The sequence below is a fragment of the Enoplosus armatus genome, chromosome 4 (genome assembly GCF_043641665.1).
Source record: "Enoplosus armatus isolate fEnoArm2 chromosome 4, fEnoArm2.hap1, whole genome shotgun sequence".
Taxonomy (NCBI): Eukaryota; Metazoa; Chordata; class Actinopteri; order Centrarchiformes; family Enoplosidae; genus Enoplosus; species Enoplosus armatus.
Window position 1 is genome coordinate 19,626,828 of NC_092183.1, and position 21,506 is coordinate 19,648,333.

Here is a 21,506-nt window from a genome sequence, read left to right on the forward strand (position 1 = left end):
ACCAACGCTGCCTCTCCCATGACATAAGAGTGACATCTGAGGCAGGCGGGCCAGGGGAGGAGAGACGTGGAGCCCCAGCTGGACCACCTCCACCTCGCCAGGGCCCGGGCGTCGTCACACAGCACTAACACGCGTGTACTGCAGCCGCCCCTGGATCCATTCAACCAACACTGGGGATTATTCATACTTGAATGAGCTACTGTATTTTACACATTCTGGCCCATGTATGACTGTGGAACAAGTGGTAACTGATGAGATTTTGCTAGGAAGGTCAGAGTTCATGTTGATGTAACTCTAAGTGGGATTTATAATAGTTAAAGGATACTCAACTATGGCCAATTTAGTAAATCCCTTCAAGTATCAGATAACATACAGCTAAATGTTATTGCTTTTTTCTCCCTGCACTTAATCATTTGAAAGAAGGAACTCAAGATTTGGATTTCTCCACATGCAGAATTGATGTGTATGAGGCCGTAGTAAGATACAAAGAGTTTGGAGGGTGCCGTCCTCTATTAGCCATCCCAAAACGAATTGATATTCTAACCCACCCTTATTTACAATACATGTATTTCCAATACTCACATATTGATTATTTCGTGGGGTCACAGATTACTTTAAAAAATAGAAGCCCCGTTCATGACTAGCACCTCCGCTATGTTGTATTTCCCAACTCAGTGGAAATGGGCCTGGGATGCTACTATATGAGAGTGATGGGTAACGTAATGGAGCTAGAGACGTTATAAAGTCAGCTAGCTAGCTAGCTACAGCTGATAAAACCTGCTAACATCATTTCAGCTGGCTATAATTATGCTAACCAATTGTTGCTGGCTACAATTCAAAAGCCCGCTTTTGTCCACCTATGTCTGAAAACAAGGACCCATAATTGTCTCAAGAATTACTAAGGATTTTGAATGTTAAATCTGCCACTGTTTCATTGTAAACTGAATTATGTGCCATGCAAGAAAGAAGCTTGACTGGTAGTAATGATGGGGGACGGGGCTTCACAAATGGTCCATTCAGGGTATACTATCCAGTATTAACAGCTTACTTTTAGTACTGGCTCTGTACCATCAGTTCCATTACAACTGGGTAATGATGGCTAGTTGTGCTTCATCTAATCTCAAAGGACCTTCGCCATTAGACTTCTTTCTTCCATCGTAGCTTGTCATGGGTGGCAAATTCTCTCTTAGATGTAATTATTCACAGCAGGGCAGAGCTAGATTTGAGCCTGTAAGATGTCTGTCACCTGTTGTTCACACAGCCAAACATCTATACCGGGCCTGTTGCTCCCCCTACTCTTCCTGTGCCGATGTCTTTGATCAATAACTCTGTGGCCACCCGTCAGCCATCAATATGTGCACCAGAGAGGGGCCCATTGTCATCTAATTACAGGCCTACTACTCTCAGTGACTGAGCCAATGCCTGGGTGAGCGTGATTAAAAAAGTCAGCTGGGGTATGCCCTGGTTCCTAGCGGCTCTTTCAACTGGAACCAACAGCTTGGAAACACAGCGCAGCCAAACAAAGCTCACTTCAGCACGCTCCGGTTCTGGCTGAAATTTGTGGTGGGGACGTTTCTCTATGAGTGGGGGGTCCGCGGAAGTTGAGAAGAAATGTGATTGAGCATCTAATTTGTGACGAAATTGAGAGCACCTGTGACATCTGGAGAGGCCAAAGCCGGATCACACGAGTTCATCTTCAGAGCAAGAGGAGCGGAAAATCAGGACAATAGCTAATAGCATCACGAGAGGGGCAGCGACCATCGGAGTCAGTGAGGCCATGTGTTACGAGCCAAAGGCATTGTTTGTCTTGACTGAAGTGAAGGATAGCAAACACAATAGGATCTTGAGAGCTTAGATGTGTATGCGGCATGCATGTCCATCTGAATGTACAGTGTGTCCTTTAAATGGACTGCAATGCCCTCCCTTCCTGTGATAGCAAATAAAGTTGTATTTGATTTGCAAGCTTACAACAAATCAGTTCAAGATGGCAACCAAGCCCTTAGCATGCATTTGGCCACAATAAACCTATAGCAGTGGATGGAGGAGGACTTTTCCTGAGGGAACACTCACAGGAAACACCTTCTCCTTTATTATCTTTCCTGCTGTTATCGCTGGCAGCGCCTGCTTGCTCTCTCCTCTCTTTTCTAATCTCCATGGCCGGCGCTGCCTGCACGCCATCCCGGCATAACTCCTCTTTCTCAGGGCCCCACTCCCTCATGCACCACCTTCCTCCAAGGCCAATCTCCTCATATAACCTTGCAATTCATTCAAAAGCACAGATAGCAGATTCAGTTGCTAGTTAACGAAAGCAACGCACTTTATCTACTTCTTAGGGCTCCTTATAATTGAAGTTAAATGGAAAGCAATAAAGCATCTCTGACTCACTCATCTGTCCATGTGTTTCTCAGTGATTAAGAATTAGTGCTTTCCTCTCATCTGCAGCAATCATGTTCTTACATCTATCATGATCTGAGGCCTGGAGCAGATGTAAGCCTGGGGTTGACTTTAGGTAACAACAGCATATGAAATCATGCACCACAGCAAGATTTATGATATGGCATAATGAGTTCATATTAATACATGAAGCTCAAACTCCAGATGTGCTCTTATGTGGCTTCACTGACTCCAGTTACAATCAAGATATTCTGTCCTGCGGAGGGGCGGTTTATTTTCATTACATTAAAGTTCAAAAGTCACTGATGTAGTGCATTAAAATTCAATTAAAACACGAGTAAACTATGACCTCCAGTCAGGAATTACTGTATCAAGGGGGACTCAAACATTCTAACTACACAAAGTTTCGCTGATTAAATAATTAGTCATCATTAACCTATCAATATTAATTGTTGTTTTCCTGTATATAATGCATCTTGACGTAACCTTTTATATTAGTGTATAGTGTTGACTGCTTAACATGATGTGCTACAAATTTACAATGTATAGATTTATGTCAACATAAGAGACAGAACAACTACTTGATAAATAAAAGTGAGGGTGAACTGACTGTTGGTGCATTTACTATCGCTAAATGTCCCTGTAATTATTGCCTTTCAGCCTCATCCTTCTCTGAACCACCATCACGTGCAACATAAAGAAACCTGTGTTGCATTAAGCGTGCATCTATAAGACTTGTGCATATATTTAGGATTACGAGTTTAAAGACTTGGGAATTGTCCTGCAGCTGAACCCTCCGCTAATGCCTTTATGTACATAGAAAATGAGCTGACACAACAGAATTAATCAACAATCAATCCTTGTGAGTTGTAATCCAGCATAAAGCAACAATGTTTTGCCACCAGATCCAGCCCGCTGGCTACAACTGAAACCTGTGGCCAGCAGTGTTAACAAGTCCCACCGCTGTGCCCTGATCCTCCTCGATCATACCCCGGTCCGGAGATGAAGGGGCTTTGTCCATGCAGCTCTGAAGACACAACACCCTCTGTGCTGATACATGAGCTGCTGTTTCATCCCCACAGCTCATTGTAAATAACAGAAAAGCCAAACTCAAGCTCTTTCCATGGGAAACAAACCTGCTTTGTGATCCTTCAGTGTGTGTATATCTACCCTGCTGAAGTACTGCACACGCCTGTCTTCCTAACAGTACTGGACTCCAGGGCCAGTTCTTTTAGAGGGGCCCCATCTACATAGCTGAACATCAAAATTATTGGTTAGGTTTATGGTTCCTGCTCTGTAACGCTCAGGTTTCTCCTCATCTGGTCTACATATCACACAAGCTATGAGGGGGTGTCCTCTGCTCCGACTTGGGGAATCTGTACTGTCTGATTTAGGAGAAACCAACGAGTGGCTCCAAGACTCCACTATTACAACACTTCTCTACACGTAGCATCAGTCACTGCTGATTACTGATTCCTTCCGATCATTAAATCCCCCAACAGGAGCATTCAGAGAGACACTTAATTACCAACTCCAGGAGTGCTCACCTGTCTGACCTCTGGCTTATTTCAGGAAAAGAGCTTTGGTGGATAAACAAGAACATTTCACTTAACAGAGCCTCCCACCACCACCATCATCATCATCTCCAGAAAATCATGTTATCGTGTAGACCATTCATTTAAATCAGTAATTCCCAACCAGGGGAGACCTACACCTACACTTGATATATGGATATGTGGGAAGCTCATTGAAAAAAGAGAAGAAAAATATATATACACTGTACATCCACATATTTGTGTTAAGGGGTGTAATGCTAGTCTTTAGACAATAACCAGTAAGCTACCAACTATGGTTAAGCTTACTGCTAATGCTCAGTACATACCTGCCACCAACATGAGTCAGTTAAGAAACAATGTTTTGTGTTTGAGAGTGCATGTAAACTAGTTAGCAAGCTAGAAGAGAAGTTGATACAGTTAGCAAAAAGTAATGGATAAACCATTTTAATCATTTTATATAGTGGCGTCAATGAGAGGGGTACTTGAGCTCATATGAGAGGACTGTCAGGGGGTACGTCAGACAATAAAGGTCTGACGTACCACTGATGCTTCAGCAAGGAGTTTTAATGACACTGTTACTACGGTAGATTATGTACACTAGCTATGTTTCCCTTCAGCAGGCTTGTCAGCAGCACTGCAGTGTCCTGGCACGGTTAAATAGTTAATCTGGCTCACAGCGTCACTGTCGGGAGCAGTTTGCAACCAGCCAAGAAAACCTTTCTGGGTTGGAAGGTTTACAAACTCTGATAATGGTGTGTTGAATTTCAGCATTTCAATTTGTTGCTTTTACTTAGATTTTAATTGAAAGGCAGTGGTGCGGGGGGGGGGGGGGGGGGGGGGGTCGATGGGTATGCACAAATCTAAGGTGACCACGGGTTTGATTTCCAACTGGGGCCTTCAATCCAAAAGCATATGTATTCATGGTACAGTAAGGTGCTTTGGATGAGAACATTTAAACCATCAAACAACAGTGTGTTTGTGTAAATCCTTAAGTGTGGAGAGAGACTCATCAGTCCAGCCGAGCGATGACAGTTGGAGTCATCAAAGAGACTTTACTGCTACTGCATCTCACAAAAAGCCCAAACAATGGCAGGAAGGGGCTGTGAGTCTTCAGGAGATGAGCCACACACAAACATCTTCAAGCAGGACTCGCTAGACTGGTGCTGAGGTTGGGGGGGGGGGTCCATCCATTTCCTGTTTTTACCTTCCAGCTAAGCGGTGACAAGGGCCTGCGTGTGCCAACACCGCTAATGACTCAAAACTTGTGAGCCGCCTCTAACACAATCATTCAATACTCTATTATGCCCAGAATGGAAGTAGTTCAGACCATGCATCCTTGGGTCCACACGTGTGTATTGGCAACAACATCATCTCATCATTAGTGGTGACCAGAAATGATGCCAGTGACTGTGTGTCTCTAGCTATGAACACAATGGTTTGTTAAGAGCCTCTGAACACAGAGGACATCCTCTCCATATGGCTGAGGGAGCCTGGCTCCAATACTAATCTGCTCCCACTGTTTATAAAATAAACAGGCCCCCGAACACTAACCTACAGGCTGCCCAGTTTCCCCCCTCCTGCACCCTCAACATTACATCTGGCTGGCCTTTGACCTGGACTGTTTGAACTGTGCTTCCTGTCCAGTGCAACATACATATGGCATCATGGCAAAATCTGCACTGTAGGCATTTTTCATGCAGCGGAAGAGGGGATTACCAACTCATCCCCATGGAGGTGGCACATGTGGCAGCCGCCATCCCACACATGAGCATATAGAGGGTTACAGCCCAGACCTTTGATTATGAATCAAAAAAGTCACAGAGGCTTAGGAGGTAATGAAGGGAGGTTCAACACCTAGACGCCATGCTATAAAAGTGCAAATGCGTTTAGATAAGGCTCCATTTAGTGGTGTAAAGTTACCTCTAATTACAAAATCTGTGCCACTCAAAGGCAACAGCATTACCTTTTCAAAACAAGGCTGTTTTCACACAGACATCCCCCATCAGACGCCCCCCCCCCAACACACACACACACACACACACACACACCCCCGCCCCTTCTCTCTGGGAGCCCCGAGCCTGCTAGGCCCACTGATGGTGGAATGAGACGAGATAAGCCCATGGTCGGCCTCCATCAACACATGAGGCTTGCCAAAGCGAGTAGAGTTACAGACAGGCACTCCTCTGGGGCTCAGTGGGAGTGGGAGCAGGCTGGGACGGGGCTGCTCAGACATGGGAGGCTGCTAATCTGCCCCCAGCCAGCCTGCTGATGCCCACCATCTGTGTCTGTAACTCATCACCCACCGGCCAGGAGCCTCAGCAGGCGCACACACTAGTAAACAAACACCCAGAGAAAGCCATTTAACAGCTTATTCTCTACCTGGCTCTGATAATTACTGATTATCAGAGCCACCCAAAAAGCAGAGGAGAGAGGTAAGAGGGGATAATGGGGAGCCAACTGTGAATAGGGGCCCAGTAACTTCAGGTTGTTTCATTGTCCTCATTATGGAGGGACTCTACATTGAACAAAACAGTAAAATAGCTCAATCAGAACACAGGGATGTGGAAAAAACTATTATGACAAGTTTAATTGCCACCAGCAGGGAATGAAGACCGAGTCACGTCAACAGACTTCAGGAGTGTCAGGAAAAATGTAGCTGCTGCTTACGCGTCATTTACTTGACAAGACTTCACAGCCGTAATTGCGCATGCCTCTGGCACTACTGAGCCAGGGGATGTAGAGGGCTAAGAGGTCAGGAGGATGGGTGCAGGGAGGGGGACAACTGATGGAGATTAAATGAAACACCTAAAACTCCTCAAGGAGTATGACAGCCACGCAGGTGTGCAGCACTTACCCCCACATAACCCCCACACACCCATCGTTTGGAGCTAAAATATCCTGTAGGCGTGGCAGCAGGTGATTAGCAGACACAATTACTATGCCTCACTTACCTTTTTACCACTCACCCGCATGTTTGAGTCTCACTTGACAGAGACAGCCTTGTTGCTTCATGTGATTTGAACCCCTTAAAACCACTAAATGCTTCTGGGTTTTTTTTTTTTTGGTTTTTTTTTTACATCTGCCAAGGGACTGTATGAAAATTATTCGGAAGAGCGCTGAGGGTTTTTTAGTTTTTCCATGCCCCAGATTTGTGTTTTATTTCATCCTTTCCTTGTGAGATATAATGTAAAAAAAAAGGTTGAATAGTTACATAAAAATAGTTAGCGGGAAAACATGCCTTTTGTGTGCACCATGGATGGTAAAGGTGTGTTTTGCCGCACGCAGAGGACAACAACCATGTCTCTGTATCAGGGCTTTATTTTCTAGTTGCTAGTAAGACCAATATGCCAAATCTTTATAGTTAGAAGGGATCGAACATTATCTGAAGGCGCCATTTTCTCATTAGCCTTCACTTTATTTAGCATTGTAACGGAACTACGGTAAAATGAAATATACCATATAGCATTATGCATGTTTGACACAACCCAACTTGTTCTACTATTGGGTGAGGTGAAAATGTGACTGTGCTGAGGCCCCTCAGCCTGTGCCCTGTTATTCAGTGAGAGTGGTAATAACTGTTCATTTCGTCGCAGCATTTGTTATTTTTGCTAATTCCACACCTGATGTGCAAATTGGGCTCTGAAAATGATTGTCCCATTAGCATATTAAACTGAAAGTCAGGGGTTGAGTTGAGAAATTAGGGGGGGGGGGGGCTAAACCACATAATAATAATAACCCTGAGGAGGGTCAGAATCAAACATAAGGTTCAGCCCCCCCCCCCACCCAAATAATTTCCATACAGTCCCTAATGTAGGGCGGTGTGTCCACTGGGAGTAGCTGGAATAAGAACTGTGATGACATTTAAAGTACTTTGCTAAATGCCCCCATGAGAATTTTTGGTTGTTATTCCACGTTGAATTTCCCAGCTAAGTATTAACCGTTTATATAGCCATTTGTAGACCGTAAATGGAAGCAGAATTATACAGTGGAAACAGAATAGGTGCCAATACTACATTTCAAAGGTACACAGAGCCTCGTATATCACATGATGGAATAGTTGAGCCTGCAGGCACTGCTCCACACTTGGCAGGCATTTATAACATTATTATTAACATTATCTAAGAGTAGTCTTTGTTTAGGGTGGTCAGACACAGCTGACAGGAGCCAGAGGATGGAGAATATTTACAAATGTCTGGAAATGTCTTCAAGAAGAAACCTGCAGGGCCAGAGACTGGAGACAAGTAGTATTCATGACGCACATACTACAAAGCTGTAGTAAATAAAGGGCAGTTAAAGGTCTGATGTGGAAAAGAATACAGTCATGTTAAGGGAGGGAAATAAAAGTGAAGGCTTTTCCTCTGGCAGATGAACTTAAGGGGTCCACACTAAAAGAACAACAGAGGGATGATTCAATTATCCACCCAGGCCCTCGAACAGGGATCCCCCCCTCTTAATGCCACAAAGACTAATGTTTTCCCTCGGTGCAATAAATAACTTTTCATTCCCGCTGCCATGGAAAGTTCACCTGCACAGACGATCACAATGTCTGCCCTCATATTTGTTACTGCGGCCTTTTAATTTGACCTGAGCCAACCTGTCATGCTCCATCAAACGTGGGAATCGGATACCTCAGGAACACAGGCGCCTTTGCTTTGCGTTATGCCACCCCTCCACCCCTGTGCCTTAACACATCGAGCCTGGGAGCAGAGAGAAAGTCACCCGCATCACATGAATCAAGCACTGTGACAGGGGTCCGTTGGGTCTGGGATCACACGGAGGATCACAAGTCTCTCCTTTTACTGCTCCCTCTCCCATCTCTACTAGCTGGGGATGAGAGAGGCTGGGATGGCCCTCTAAAGGCATATATTTCCGTTGATGAAGAGATAAATCAGATCATTTCTAGAGTAAGGAAGGGAGCACAGAGAGAGCCTTCTTGGTCGTCCCCCTTTGAGATGTAAATGGCACGGTGGCACTGAAAGAGGGCCAGGTGTCCGATGCAAAGAGGGAAAGCGTGACGGTGCATGCATTCCTCAGGGACCTAGACCATTAACTGTTGCTGTGCCTCATGTGGGCAAACATCAAAAGATCCCATAATGGTCCATAATGGCCTTGGTGGAATGACACACTGGGTAAGTATGATTAATAGATATCGACAGGTACTCTCTTTCAAGTAAGATATCAATCATATCTACACACACTTAGCCTACCTGCAGTAAGACTGATAATATCAAACGTATCGAACAGTAATTGCAAAGACAAAGACAATTCCCAAATCACAGGCAACTTGCTGCCTTCTGTTGTAATCGCTACTCTGATCCCCTGATGACCAGAGGTCAACAGCTGCAGCTCACGCCTTGCTGGACGATTAGAAGTGAGTTAGCAGGTCATCAAGGTAGCAATTTGCAATGAACTCTTTATAGCCTCAGGCAAAAACCTCCAATATCCCACACCTTGAGGTGGAGAAAAGAGGCATTTGGCAGGTCAAACAGTGAATTAAGAAAAGAATAGCAACCCGTTATTAGTCTAAACGAGGAGAGAGACCAGGAATGACCTCTTTGGGGGGGGGAGTTGTTCGAGCTGAAGAGAAAGCCTTAGAGGAGAAAGGTCACATATTTGTGTCATGACTGGATACACTCCTACAGTGGCTTCACAATCTTTTTTTCATTCGCAGAATGCCCAGACAGATATACACCAGACCATGGACTCTCATTTGATAAGATTTTGTACCATGTAGTCCCATCTGAGGTGATAGATTTGACAGTGTGGAATTACGCACAGGAGGAAAAGACAATTGATCACTGTAGAGTCTAAAGTCATTAAACTAACAGTGATAAGAGAAAATGTACTTTATTTAGGAGGCTCTTAAATCTCAGACCCCACTTTGGTAACCACTGCTGTGCCACACCTTAGTACAGTGGTCCCAAACGTCTTTAAAGGAAAACTTCCGCATCTTGGGGAAATATTCACTTTTTTGCTGAGTTATAGATTGATACCACTTGGGTATTAATATTCTAATCTAACAAATAAGCGCAATTTCCAAAATGTCAAACTATTTTTTTAACCTTTTAACCGTGGCAACACCAACACACACACGGGTGCAACACTGCATGTGTGTTGTAAGAATTAAACTAACATTGACATAAATAACACTAAAACTGTGACTCAGAAGGTAGAGTCACAGTTGTGAGGTTGGTGATTCGATCCCTCCCTCCTCCTGTCCACACGTCAGGTGTCCTTGCTCCCTAAAGTCCGGCCAGCACCTTGCATTGTGTGTGAAGTGTTGGATACAAGTGCTGTATGAATGCAGTCCCTTTACCATGTCTGAACTAATGTGAAGTTATTCTCAGAAATAAATCAACAGTTTTAACCTTACCTTAATTTAACCTATGTTGTATGGTTGTAACAAAAAAATTGATAAAAAATAATAAAAAAAATAATTTTGTTCAAAAGTAGAGGTGTCACGTCATCAATGTCAGCTGTCGCCTTGCTGCACATTTAACAGGGTTTTTAAAACAGCGATTTTGATAGCCATTGCTTTAATCTTATGTTTGAAAATGTAATACAATACTGTAGCTGATTTTTGTGGTGAAACATGATCAGAAATGTAGAGTAAAAATGGAAGTCAACACATCTTGGGACACCTTTGGCCCTTCAACAAGACGCCCCAGGGTGCCACAGCACCATGCAAATACCCATTTTAGGAACCACCGATTCATTTCATAGTGATGACTCTGGAGCTCCATCTGGTGGTGAAAACAAGATGCAATGTACAACAGGGACAACACAGCCAGAAAACTAATTTACCCACATTATAGTTATCAATAAAACATGCAACAAAAAAAGGTTTTAAGTTGGCTTTAAACAAAGATTTATTTGTAAAATTTTAACTCATGATGATGCATACTGCCCCATGGTTGTTAAACATCTCTTTTATAACCCTAACGTGAACGGTAAAATAATACCAATCCGTCTTCAGAGTAAGACAAACATTTTCACTTGCAAATGTTACCCCCAAATTTCAGATGAACTCTTTTTTTCTAGTGTTACAAATGTTGATTTAACACATGCTGTCCTGCACTTCAAATGATTTAGAAATGTCCCCTCTGCAGTTTCCATAACCGCTCAATAAAATATAGCATTATAGATTGAAAAATAGATTTCATTACAAAACAAATTGTTATTTTACATGTCATATCTACATAATGAGCATTAAATTAAAATATAACATTAGCAAAATGTGAGGTGTGTAATATAAGCAACTAGGAAACTATTGCATACAGGCGAGAGGCAGCTAGAAAACATGTTATCCTTTTAAACCCCTTTGCTTTTTATAACTGACCAACACATGCATTTTTTAGCAGACTTTTTTTTTATATTAATTATATACACAAACACATGTTACATGTGTGCTTATGCTTGTCAAAACTCCCTTTACCTTTCTGTCACTGTGATGAAAGTTAGAAAACGGACTTGGACCGTCAGAAAGGATTGTCCAATATGTTTTGGGAAAAAAAAAAAAGCCTAACAGCCCCTGCATGTCTCCTTATTTCCCAGAGAAAGAGCCAGGTTTTCAAAGGAGAAATGATACAAATATCCCATAATAATCTTGAAATTACATGACGCCTTCTTGACTGTACTAACAGAATAAGCCTGATCACAGGTAGCGGCCGTAGGTCATCTCAAAACAATGCAGTCTTGATCTGCTTTGGAAATTCTAGCAAATTATATAAAGAAAAACAGACACCACAACATCTTCTTGGCTCCAACGCCAAGAGGAAGTCAGCACCATTAGGTGATTTTCAATCTTACTGTCCAAGATGTCACACATACACACATTATACAGATTTGCATTTGGCAAGAGTCAGCTTTTAGACCTATTATCTTTTAACAAGGCAGGAATGTGTCAAACAGTGAGGAATGTCCAGTGTTCTCCTCTCTGCTGCCAAAGTAACATGAATCACTGGTGCTCTAAAGTGGCTGGAAGTGCCTGGCACAGTGAATATTGGAGTCTATACAGAGTTAAACCACATCAATTCAACAACGCTGAAAAAATGTGACCATTTGTGCACTAGCAGGGCATGCACAAACAACAAATGTCATGTTTTAACTGTTCTTTAAATAAATAGAAATAGCTACAATAGCTTGTAGAAAAAGACTTGAACACAATGTGGTGTGTTCTTCGATCAGGAAGATGATTAAGAATATAAAACATGAAATGCAGAAGTTTCCCTAGTGGAAAAAAAGATTAACCTTAATCTCAGAATAATACCTCCCAAACTTAGTGCATCCTTAAAGAAATCCCATCCCTGCTGTGACCAGCTTCACTGAAAGGGAATGCAACAGGAAACCACAGCTGAAACCTCTGCGAGGCTGCCCTCTACTGAACAAAACCCCAAATGAAATATACTGACTTAAGAAAAGCGCAGAGTTTGTATCCACTGCTGCACAGTATTACTAATTAACTCAATAGTGTTTGAGTGGAAATGTATAGAAAAACTGCATAAGCTGTGGCACCTTATTGTTCCTTAAGTCCCAGTTAAACCTTGAACCGCACCGCTCAGAAGAAATGACTTTGCTCCCAATAATGCAGTAACATGTCTCCTTTGCAAACAGGATACTAAGACTTACGGTCTGAATAAGAACATCAAGAGGAGGTAACATCAGCTTCACGTGGAAAAATGGCGAAAGCATCAAAGTAGTTTTACACGTTAGCAGTGATACCAATAATGTCATAGGCAAAACGGTGTCTGAAATGAATAGATGAATACAAAACAGTCCAACACTTGAATAATTGTGGCTGGCCAATCAGAGACCTTGGCAAAAGCTTGGCTGGTTGTTGGCTGAAGGGTGCTGGTGCTTCGTCCACACACACCCACGCACATACTGAATGCTGTTAGAGCTACAGGTATGTATCCTGCTCTGTGCTGCTAAGGCTTTGTGTGGATCGCTGAAGAGGAGATTCTTTGGCAGGGGGAAGGTCTGTAGGAGGCTCTTGCTGCTGGTGAGGTGAGTCTGTTTCAGTCTGTGGCACAGTGAGTGGCGCAGTGAGTGGCACACTGAGTGGCACAGTGAGTGGCACAGTGAGTGGCACACTGAGTGGCACACTGAGTGGCACAGTGAGTGGCACAGTCTCTGGTATCTCGCTGCTGGTTGGAGGTGGGGCTGGTGGATCTGAGGGTGGAGGTGGATGGTCACTGGGGAGAGAGTAAGGGTTAGGGATCTCCTCGATGGGCAGCGGTTTCTTCATGCTGCTCTTCTTCTTCTTGCTTTTCTTTTCCTCCTTGCCCTTCTTCAGCTGTGGGAGAGGCTGTGGCACCTCAAGTACAATGGTGGGGTTCTGCAGCAGGTCCTGGCGTGTCGGCGGCTCAGCCAGCATGATGAGCCGAGCGCCGTGCATCCTCGGGGGCGATTTGAAATTCAGCTCCCCGCGGTTCTTCTTCCAGCGCTTCAGCTGGGTGTGATTCTCCCTTTCCACATCTCGCGCTGTCACCGGCACCTCCAGAATCTGCAATAGGAAGAGACACAGTCAGCTCACAGCTGGAGTCATTGACACATAGATCATTTTCAAAGGAAATATGTGGAAAAAAGACCAGCCCCTGCTGGAAAATACAGTATGTTTCTTTCATGTTTGACCATTGTGTTAAAGACGTGAACTTTGTCAGTAAATGCCAAAGGGCCTCAGGGCTGATGTGGATGCATGGTGACCCACAGTCAAGACAACCCTTCATATAAGAGGTGGTATTGTTAGCCTGGACAGAGACTCACTCAAAACTTGGCACAGGAACCAGACACTGACCAGCCAGCACTCTGCTCAATTGGTCTCTGTATCACTTTAATTCTCAGAGTCTCCTTGACCGTTTCCTCGGTTGCATTTCTGAACACCCATTGTTCACGAGTGACACAACACTCCACTACATTATTAAAGGCTTATGCCAGTGCAATATGACTTCTTGCCATTCACAAAGACTGTCCATGTCTTAACCAAACCTTAGTAAATGCTTTTGTACATCTGTCATATGTAATGATATTCATGTTGAAAAAATGTGGGATATATGCATAACTTTACTTTTTTATATCTATTTCTAACAGCTGGATTCAACTCAAACACACCCCACAGATCACCTTGTCTCTGGCTAGTTGTGATTGGACAGGCTGTGCAGAAAGATGTACACAAAAATGGGCCTATGTAAAGCAAAATATCTTCCAAAACAATTTGGTATTAATGTTTTGTTTTTTGTTGCATTTTCTAAACAGAATCGAAAACAACACAAACTGCATGATCCACGCTACCTCCTCACCCAACAACTGGAAAAAACATACTAAATATATAACAAAGGTATGTGGGAAAAGTCAGTCAATGAAAAACCTGCAACAGAGGAATGCAATTTAGGTTGTGGTTTTCATCAGCTGGCATTCCAGCCTTAGATAAGCAAAAGGAAAAAATACCATGAGGAGGAAATAGGAAATTATCTGAATTATAATGCATGTTTTTCTATATGGCCGAGCCCTTGTGTGACATAAACCTTTGAGTTTTTTGGAAACTTTCAACTAACTTCAACATACGCATTCTGGTTAATGGATTGTCTCCCTGGTCACTACATCATGCTGGTGCTTCTATGCTGTTACCTCTCGGACGAGGAAACCCTCCTGCATGTATCGAGGCTCTATGGCCCTGAGAAGCTCCATGGTTTCATACTGGCCCTGGCAGGCCTTCAGCTTCTCCCGGGTTCCCAGCATGCACTTCAGCAGCACCAAACCGACACGGAAGATTATCTTCACTCCTGGGAGAGGGGGAGAAAAGCCAGGTGATTAAGCATCGGTGTGAAGAAGCTCTAACGTACTGCTCGTCTACAACATCTGGTACCGCTGCAACTACAGTGCTGTAAGCCATCGTTACCGTCACAGAGGAACATGTCCCAGACGCGCAGCACAGAGGCCCAGGGCAGCGTCCTGGAGAAGGCACACATAAACCATTCTGTCATGTAGAGGATGGGGTCGATCTTGTGTTTCTCCAGATGGCGGAAGGCTAGTGGGGAGACGCGTCGCAGCAGAGCGAACAGGATCTCTCCATCTAACTGTATCGCTTCCTGAAAGAGGCACAGGTAGGAAAGCATTAACAGAGGAAACAAAAGCCATTGTGCTCTGCATTGTCAGGGCTGAAACCTGATACGTAGCTCCATGCGATGTTTTCATGAGCAAACACTTCATAAGTAAGTCTCGTTTCCATTTAAAATGAAGTATACAACACCAACACAATAATGTCGAACACAAAACAGCAGGCAATATGAATTACACAAGATAGTTCACTCATGTTGTTGTGAAAGTAAATGATCCAATAATAAATTATGGTCTGACAACGCCCCACTGGTTTCATCAGCAAGTGAGAACGTCAGAAGTCTTGTGTCACACTCTGCGCTCTGCAGCAACAACAGCACATTCCAGGTTTACTGTGATCACGCGAAAGCCCGCTCAATTAATCTGGATTATAGTTCTTGTGACAGCAAAGTCAGACACAGTTATATTCTCTCCGCATTTCCAACACCTGGTGATGTCATCATGCATGCTTGTGTTGCGTGTCTCAGTCTCACCAGGCCAGGACTGTAGTAGCCAGGAAGATACTTCTCACAAATTTGGACCAGCCCCCAGAAGGCATCCTGTGGAAACACACACAGATGATGTCAGGGGACTAGGTGGAACGGCTCCTTTTACAGGACACTTCTGTGTGTTCACACAGAGGGCAGGTTAATACCGGAAATGTTGACTTTTTGAGGAAGGCAGTCTCGGTCCTCTACATTCTGTTGGCGTTCATCATATGCCAGTTGGTTCATTTTAACTCTTGCTGATGTTCTTGATTGATGCAGTTTGTTTGCATGATTAACAAGATTTCAGAAAACTTTCCCCTTAAGCCAAATAAACTTGCCTCTTGAGAGCTCTGTTAGTTTTCTCATGCTACTTCAAAAACTCACATACCAAAATGATAATTGCCAGATATCAGTAGATGATATTTACAAGCCCAAACAACTACGCTGGGACTGTTGAATTGAAATGAGCATTAAGACTTGAACTGATGATAGCATCAGATGACACTTCTTGGAAATGATCCATTGACACACAATTAGTCACTTACTCCATGGGTTTTTTGGGAATTTTGCTACAGGCATTACTGGTTTTATTGGAATCTACATCTGCACCCCAAAAAAGTCACCTTGGCTGCTGTCATAATGTTCTGAGTTATGAGCCATTACTCAGTCTCTGGAGCAGCTCCAGGATTTATCTCCAGATGACATCATCTGTACAGTCCGTCTCTGAACTGTTCATCTTAAAAATAGACTTGTTGAAGTTCACAAATCAAAACAGAGCTGTAAAATATTTAAAAAAAGCATGTATGATATCTATTTTAAGTTGGATTTCACCAACAACAAGCCTTCAGATATTTAGCACTGGTTCAGACAACCAATAACTCCACAGCCATTACAGAATCACAAAGCCTACCAACGTATGGTGACAGTACACTCACATCCCAACAAGGCAGTTTATACGGTGTTTGTGGTGGAGGGAAGACGTACCTCAGCAGGCATGTGCATAAGCAACACAGCAGCAATGGGAGCCTGAGCCTGGCAGTATCCCTCCTCTGGTCTGTACAGAGTGTAGGCCTTAAGAACACGGAACAGGTCCTGCTGCCTGCAGAGGGTCAAAACACCAATACACAAAACAGTTAGACAGACAAACTTTGTCATCCATTCCAGTGTATAATCATGTCAGACAGCTTACCCATGTCCTCCACGTGACACGAACATCTCATGGAAAGGAAACTGTCGATGGAGATCTTTCTCAATCACATCTAGCCATTTGGGTTCCCCCGGCTGGCTATCCAGCTCCTGGCAAACCACATGGAGGAGACTGTGAGATGTCTTTAACAGCATTGAGGCCAATGTGCTTTCAAATCGAAACAATTCAGAAATACTTCTTGCTTTAAAAGATTTTATTTCCCTATCCTGAATAAGAATTACATCTGTATTATCAGCTCTTAAACATCTTCCTGAACTATACAGGAACTGGCTCTAGCCATGTTTAGAATACATCAGGTTTATCAACCAAACAAGTAACACTGGTAGCATGGCCACAGTTTCAGTAACAATTTCAAATGAAATTTAAAAATGAAATGAGCCCAAAATACAGCAAAAACAAAGCTGTGAGGAGGAAGTGAAAGAGAAAGCTTTCTGACCTGAAACTTTCCTTGGTTCTGCTCTTTCTTCATCTTCCCCCCTGACAGGTAGAGCCACGCACGGCCTCGGAGGGCAGGAGGGATTCCTTTCTGGCACCGCAGCCTCACCTGAGCCACAGAGGAACAAGGGTTCACCAAATAAAGCAAGACACAAAGGGAACATGTGTGACACTGACTTGCCACAAGCCAAGTAAGGCATAATGCGAGCTGGTAAAGTATATACAGTCAGTGGTCAAAGCACCTGCCACTTGGTATTGGTTCCTTTTCCTGAATACATGTGAAATGCGGTTATCTGTTCAAACCAGTAACACCTCTAACATCCATACGCATGTCATAGTAGGTAACCATCACTACAAAGTTCATGCAAAATGTCTTATAGACAAGTGTGAAATTAATAATAATACCAAGGTTAACTGGAAATGTATTTGACTTATACTATGTGGCGACTATTTCATCAAAGACCTGTTACATCTGTAACAAGATTCCAGGAATATTAACATTGTTATTTGAGATACTCTAAAGGCCTCAATTGTACATATTACTACAAATCAGTAGAGTCATGTGATATACTTTGGTGCTGTATTTTGTTTTAGTTTAATTCCACTCTAATACATTGACCAATAACACAGTTCAGGTTATACAACATCCCTTGTTTGTCCTCAATAAGAACTTTACCCAGGAAGGGCCTCACAGGTAAGGTGAGGTAGGACTTCAAATATACTGCAGTAGTTAGGAGGGAAATGGTTTTGACCACAGATACCTGGGCATTGACTGCATCTTTTATGTATACACTACAATTTATGAAATCCTACAGAGATGCTTTTTCAAGAAAATCGCTTATTTGCATGGTATTGAATCTGAATGGAAGAGGAATATAGTGGCCTTAATGGACCCAAACTGTATGTAGTGACTGTGCACAATGGCATGCAACTACATGTCACCTAACTCGAGCAGGGTGTCCAAGTGGAGGTGCAGCTAAAATCTTTCATACAGAGCTACAAGCCACTCTTGACACAACAGTTGATGTAAAAAACAAATTTTATCCTAGTGTTCCAATAAGCCACTGACACTGATGTTGGTTTGACCTGCATTACCATTTCTTACTATTTATCTTTTGTTTGTTTGTTTTTGATATGAAGCTGGCACACTGCCCCAAGGAGAGTAGAATGTCTGCTGTAAAGTTATTGTGACCCAAAGGAGCACAATAAAGGATCAGAAACCCTGACCTTAACTGCCCAACTCTTGAGCCTACCCATACAACAGGCAAATGAAAACTTGCAGCTCAAATACACAGTTTCTGCTTCTCGTGAGGTGCTTCCCACTCTGAAAAGCTGTCTTACACTTGAGTCCAGCTATAGTTTATATTTACAGGACCTTTATTACATGGTTGTTTCACAGGAAGTCAATACAGCCCCACCCTGAATCTGAGACTGTCAATTTGTCACATGGCGCATGCGGCGATAAAGGGATGGGTTGTGTCCTGCCCTGCTGCTGACTCATGGAAACAAGGTGAAGTTGCAGCTCTGTGCTGAATTGCTGAGTGTTTCACACAGAACCAGCTAGACAAGTGAAGCTGTAGACAATGTGTGCACAAAAGTCTTGTCCTTGTGCAACCAAATACTTGAGCAATTAAATTTGCCTTGTCTGATCATGTGTACAAAACTACTCAGGAGTGAAATCTGCCTGGAGCCAATGGAGGTAAAGCTGAGATACCCGCTTTAGAAACCTTTTAGAAAAACAGAACCAATCCATATCTGGCCTATCCACATGGCTAGCACCATACAAGACATACAGACAAGCCACTTGACATTTTGTATTAATGAGTTAACACTTGCTGACCTTATTGAATCTCTTAATCATCCACTTGTCCCAGTGGCTGAGCATGTCCAGCCACTTCACCTCCCTTTGCCTGAGCACCTCTGGAGGCAAATCCTGAGCTCTGGGGACACAAAGAAGAAAAGATGGGAGAGATAAATTATTATTTTGCACATTAAATCAATATTAAACCAAATGAGACTGGACAACATGTAATCTATTCTTATTTTTCGAGAGCAAGCATGGGCCAGGTGAAAAAAAGTTTGAATATTTTCCAATAAGGTCAGTCTGAAATAAACCTCTTAATTGGACAAACATAAAAAAAGTTGTTGGCAGCTGTTAGCAGCTGGCTCTTTTATGTTGGGAGGGTGTAACAAAAAACAAGAATCTGCGTGTGTGGCCATTACTCATATGCAGTCAGTATACTGCGCAATGAGTCAAAAATAACTACTAACCTTGTTTTGAGGAGACTATAAAGGACACTAACTCAGATTTAGCACATTTAATGCCAAAGCCTGTTTGACCTCAAAGAGCTGCAGCGAGGATTTGTCTGTCTTGTGATGTAATTTAATTTCAAAACGTTTACAGGCAAGAAAAATGAGGGACTGCACATACTGTTCTCCGACAGAAAAAAGAAAATGTAGGCAAGTCTAACCTACATTATGAATGAGGTCTGATGCTTTACTAAGGTATGCAATTATCTCATCAGCACAAGCCTGTAATTGTAGGGTTCAAACAACTTCAAATAGCGCTTTTTTTTTTTTTACTTGGGACAACCCTCTTTCAGTTAAAAAAAGTTGTAGGTTATATGTTGGGGATCAGTACAACAATATGTTCAACTCCAGCTTCAGCTTCTATATACCTTAAGCAATGATGAGTTACTTTCAATCACTGCCAAATAGTGTGAGTTAAACCCCGGTTTGTGACCACCTATAAAACTGAGAGCCAAAAGAGGCCCTCTAGTAACGGGGCACCAGAGCTGTGGCTCCAAGTCTGCCAAAACTCCAGAAAACAGGAAGCTCCCAGCCAGCCAGTGCTTGGCACGACTTTCACTCACTCCTTCCACTATTTCAGTGCTGTGATGTAGGCTTCAGGCCCCCAGTAGAAAAAAGGGAAGACAGAAAGGCCTTCTTAGAAAAAACACTGCAACTTGCCTAAAACGCTATGAATACATTTATTCAAATGGAAACGTAACAAACAAGTCAGTGTGAATTGTTTTTTCAGCTTTTCCCACAAAAGACCTATGTAGTAAGTAATATCTACATGACAAAATGGTTTACATGACGGAATGAAGAAGAATTGTGCTTCATGTTATAAATCCCATCTGCTTTCCTCTAGCTTTTATATTTGCCATATTGCATGAGGCAAACGCTGGATATAAAAAAAAAAACCACATTGTGCCACGCAAGCTGGTTAGGAGCTCTGTTGTGCAGAGGCACCAAGACACCACTAACACAACTATGTCTTCATAACTAGATTAACTGCTACACTCTCAACCCTGCTCTCAACTTCGGCTGAAGTAGATTAAAAACAATGTACTGCCAATACTTTAGTTAGCCGAGACTGCACTGGAAACACAACACAGGTGAAGTCAATGGCAATGAATCACTAGCACAGTTGAAACAAACTTACGATGCCTCCGTATGCTGCTGTGCCCCTCCAATAAATCCATATTTATCGGTCTGTCTGTCGCTGGTGAAGCCGTTGATCTCTGAGTCTGATCCCAATGAGCTTTCATCGTCAATGTGACTGCTGCTAATAGTCCGGATACTCCTTGTGTCCACCGATTGACGGCCGTTCTCTATTTTGGCCATGGTAGCAAGAAAGCTAGCTGGCTAGCCAGGATAGCTAACGTCAGCGAGCTTGTTGACAGCCCAAAGTCAAAACTGTTCCTCTGTATATGTTGTCGAATCAAACGGCATCGACGCCATGATTTCTCGACGTGAGTTTAACTTTCCAGCTGCTGTTCTCTATGTAAATGTTGTCTAACGTGACGCTACAACTGTCAGGTTGTGCGTAACGTTAGCTAGCTAGGTTAACTTGATTGCTTATTCGGATTTAACATTAGCTAGCCAGTGGTGTGTTGCTAACGAAGTTGAAGTTAGCCTCAATTGCTCGTGCCAACACGACCCAGAACTATTTCTATATTGATCCTACCTTCAACAAACTAACGCGTTATTATCAGCTTATTTTTCATAGTTATTCATAAACTATGTTAGCTGGTTACCAGACTAGTTTATTATGTTCTCAGCCAACGGCGTCTTGGTTCGCTGTCCTGTCATCCCGAGTGTGCTGGACAGATTTTGTCTCGACCTGCAGCTGGGTTGCTTTCACTGTCTTAATGTCACGGTTACCCCTAGTGGCTGCCTTAGGAAGTGAATCTTATAGCGTTATATGGAAAAAATGCACTACTTGCAGAGCAGATCGGTTGTATAGTCTACATCACTAATCCTGAGCTTTTTTTGCAGTCTGTGCATCAGATGTGTTAGTTAATCATCACATTATTATTAACCAGT

The 21,506-nt window shown here is 43.0% G+C and overlaps 1 protein-coding gene across 1 annotated transcript; it reads right to left on the reverse strand.

The window, feature by feature from the left end:
• Positions 1 to 10,807: 10,807 nt before the first annotated feature.
• LOC139283924 (TBC1 domain family member 10A-like) lies at positions 10,808 to 21,257 on the reverse strand. The gene is made up of 9 exons (XM_070904022.1): positions 20,623 to 21,257; positions 19,015 to 19,114; positions 17,176 to 17,283; positions 16,722 to 16,828; positions 16,517 to 16,631; positions 15,539 to 15,604; positions 14,848 to 15,037; positions 14,577 to 14,731; positions 10,808 to 13,455 (listed from the first exon to the last, which is right to left on the reverse strand). Exons 1-9 carry the CDS (start codon positions 20,802 to 20,804, stop codon positions 12,850 to 12,852), a joined length of 1,629 nt encoding a protein of 542 aa, XP_070760123.1. The 5' UTR covers positions 20,805 to 21,257; the 3' UTR covers positions 10,808 to 12,849.
• Positions 21,258 to 21,506: the final 249 nt, after the last annotated feature.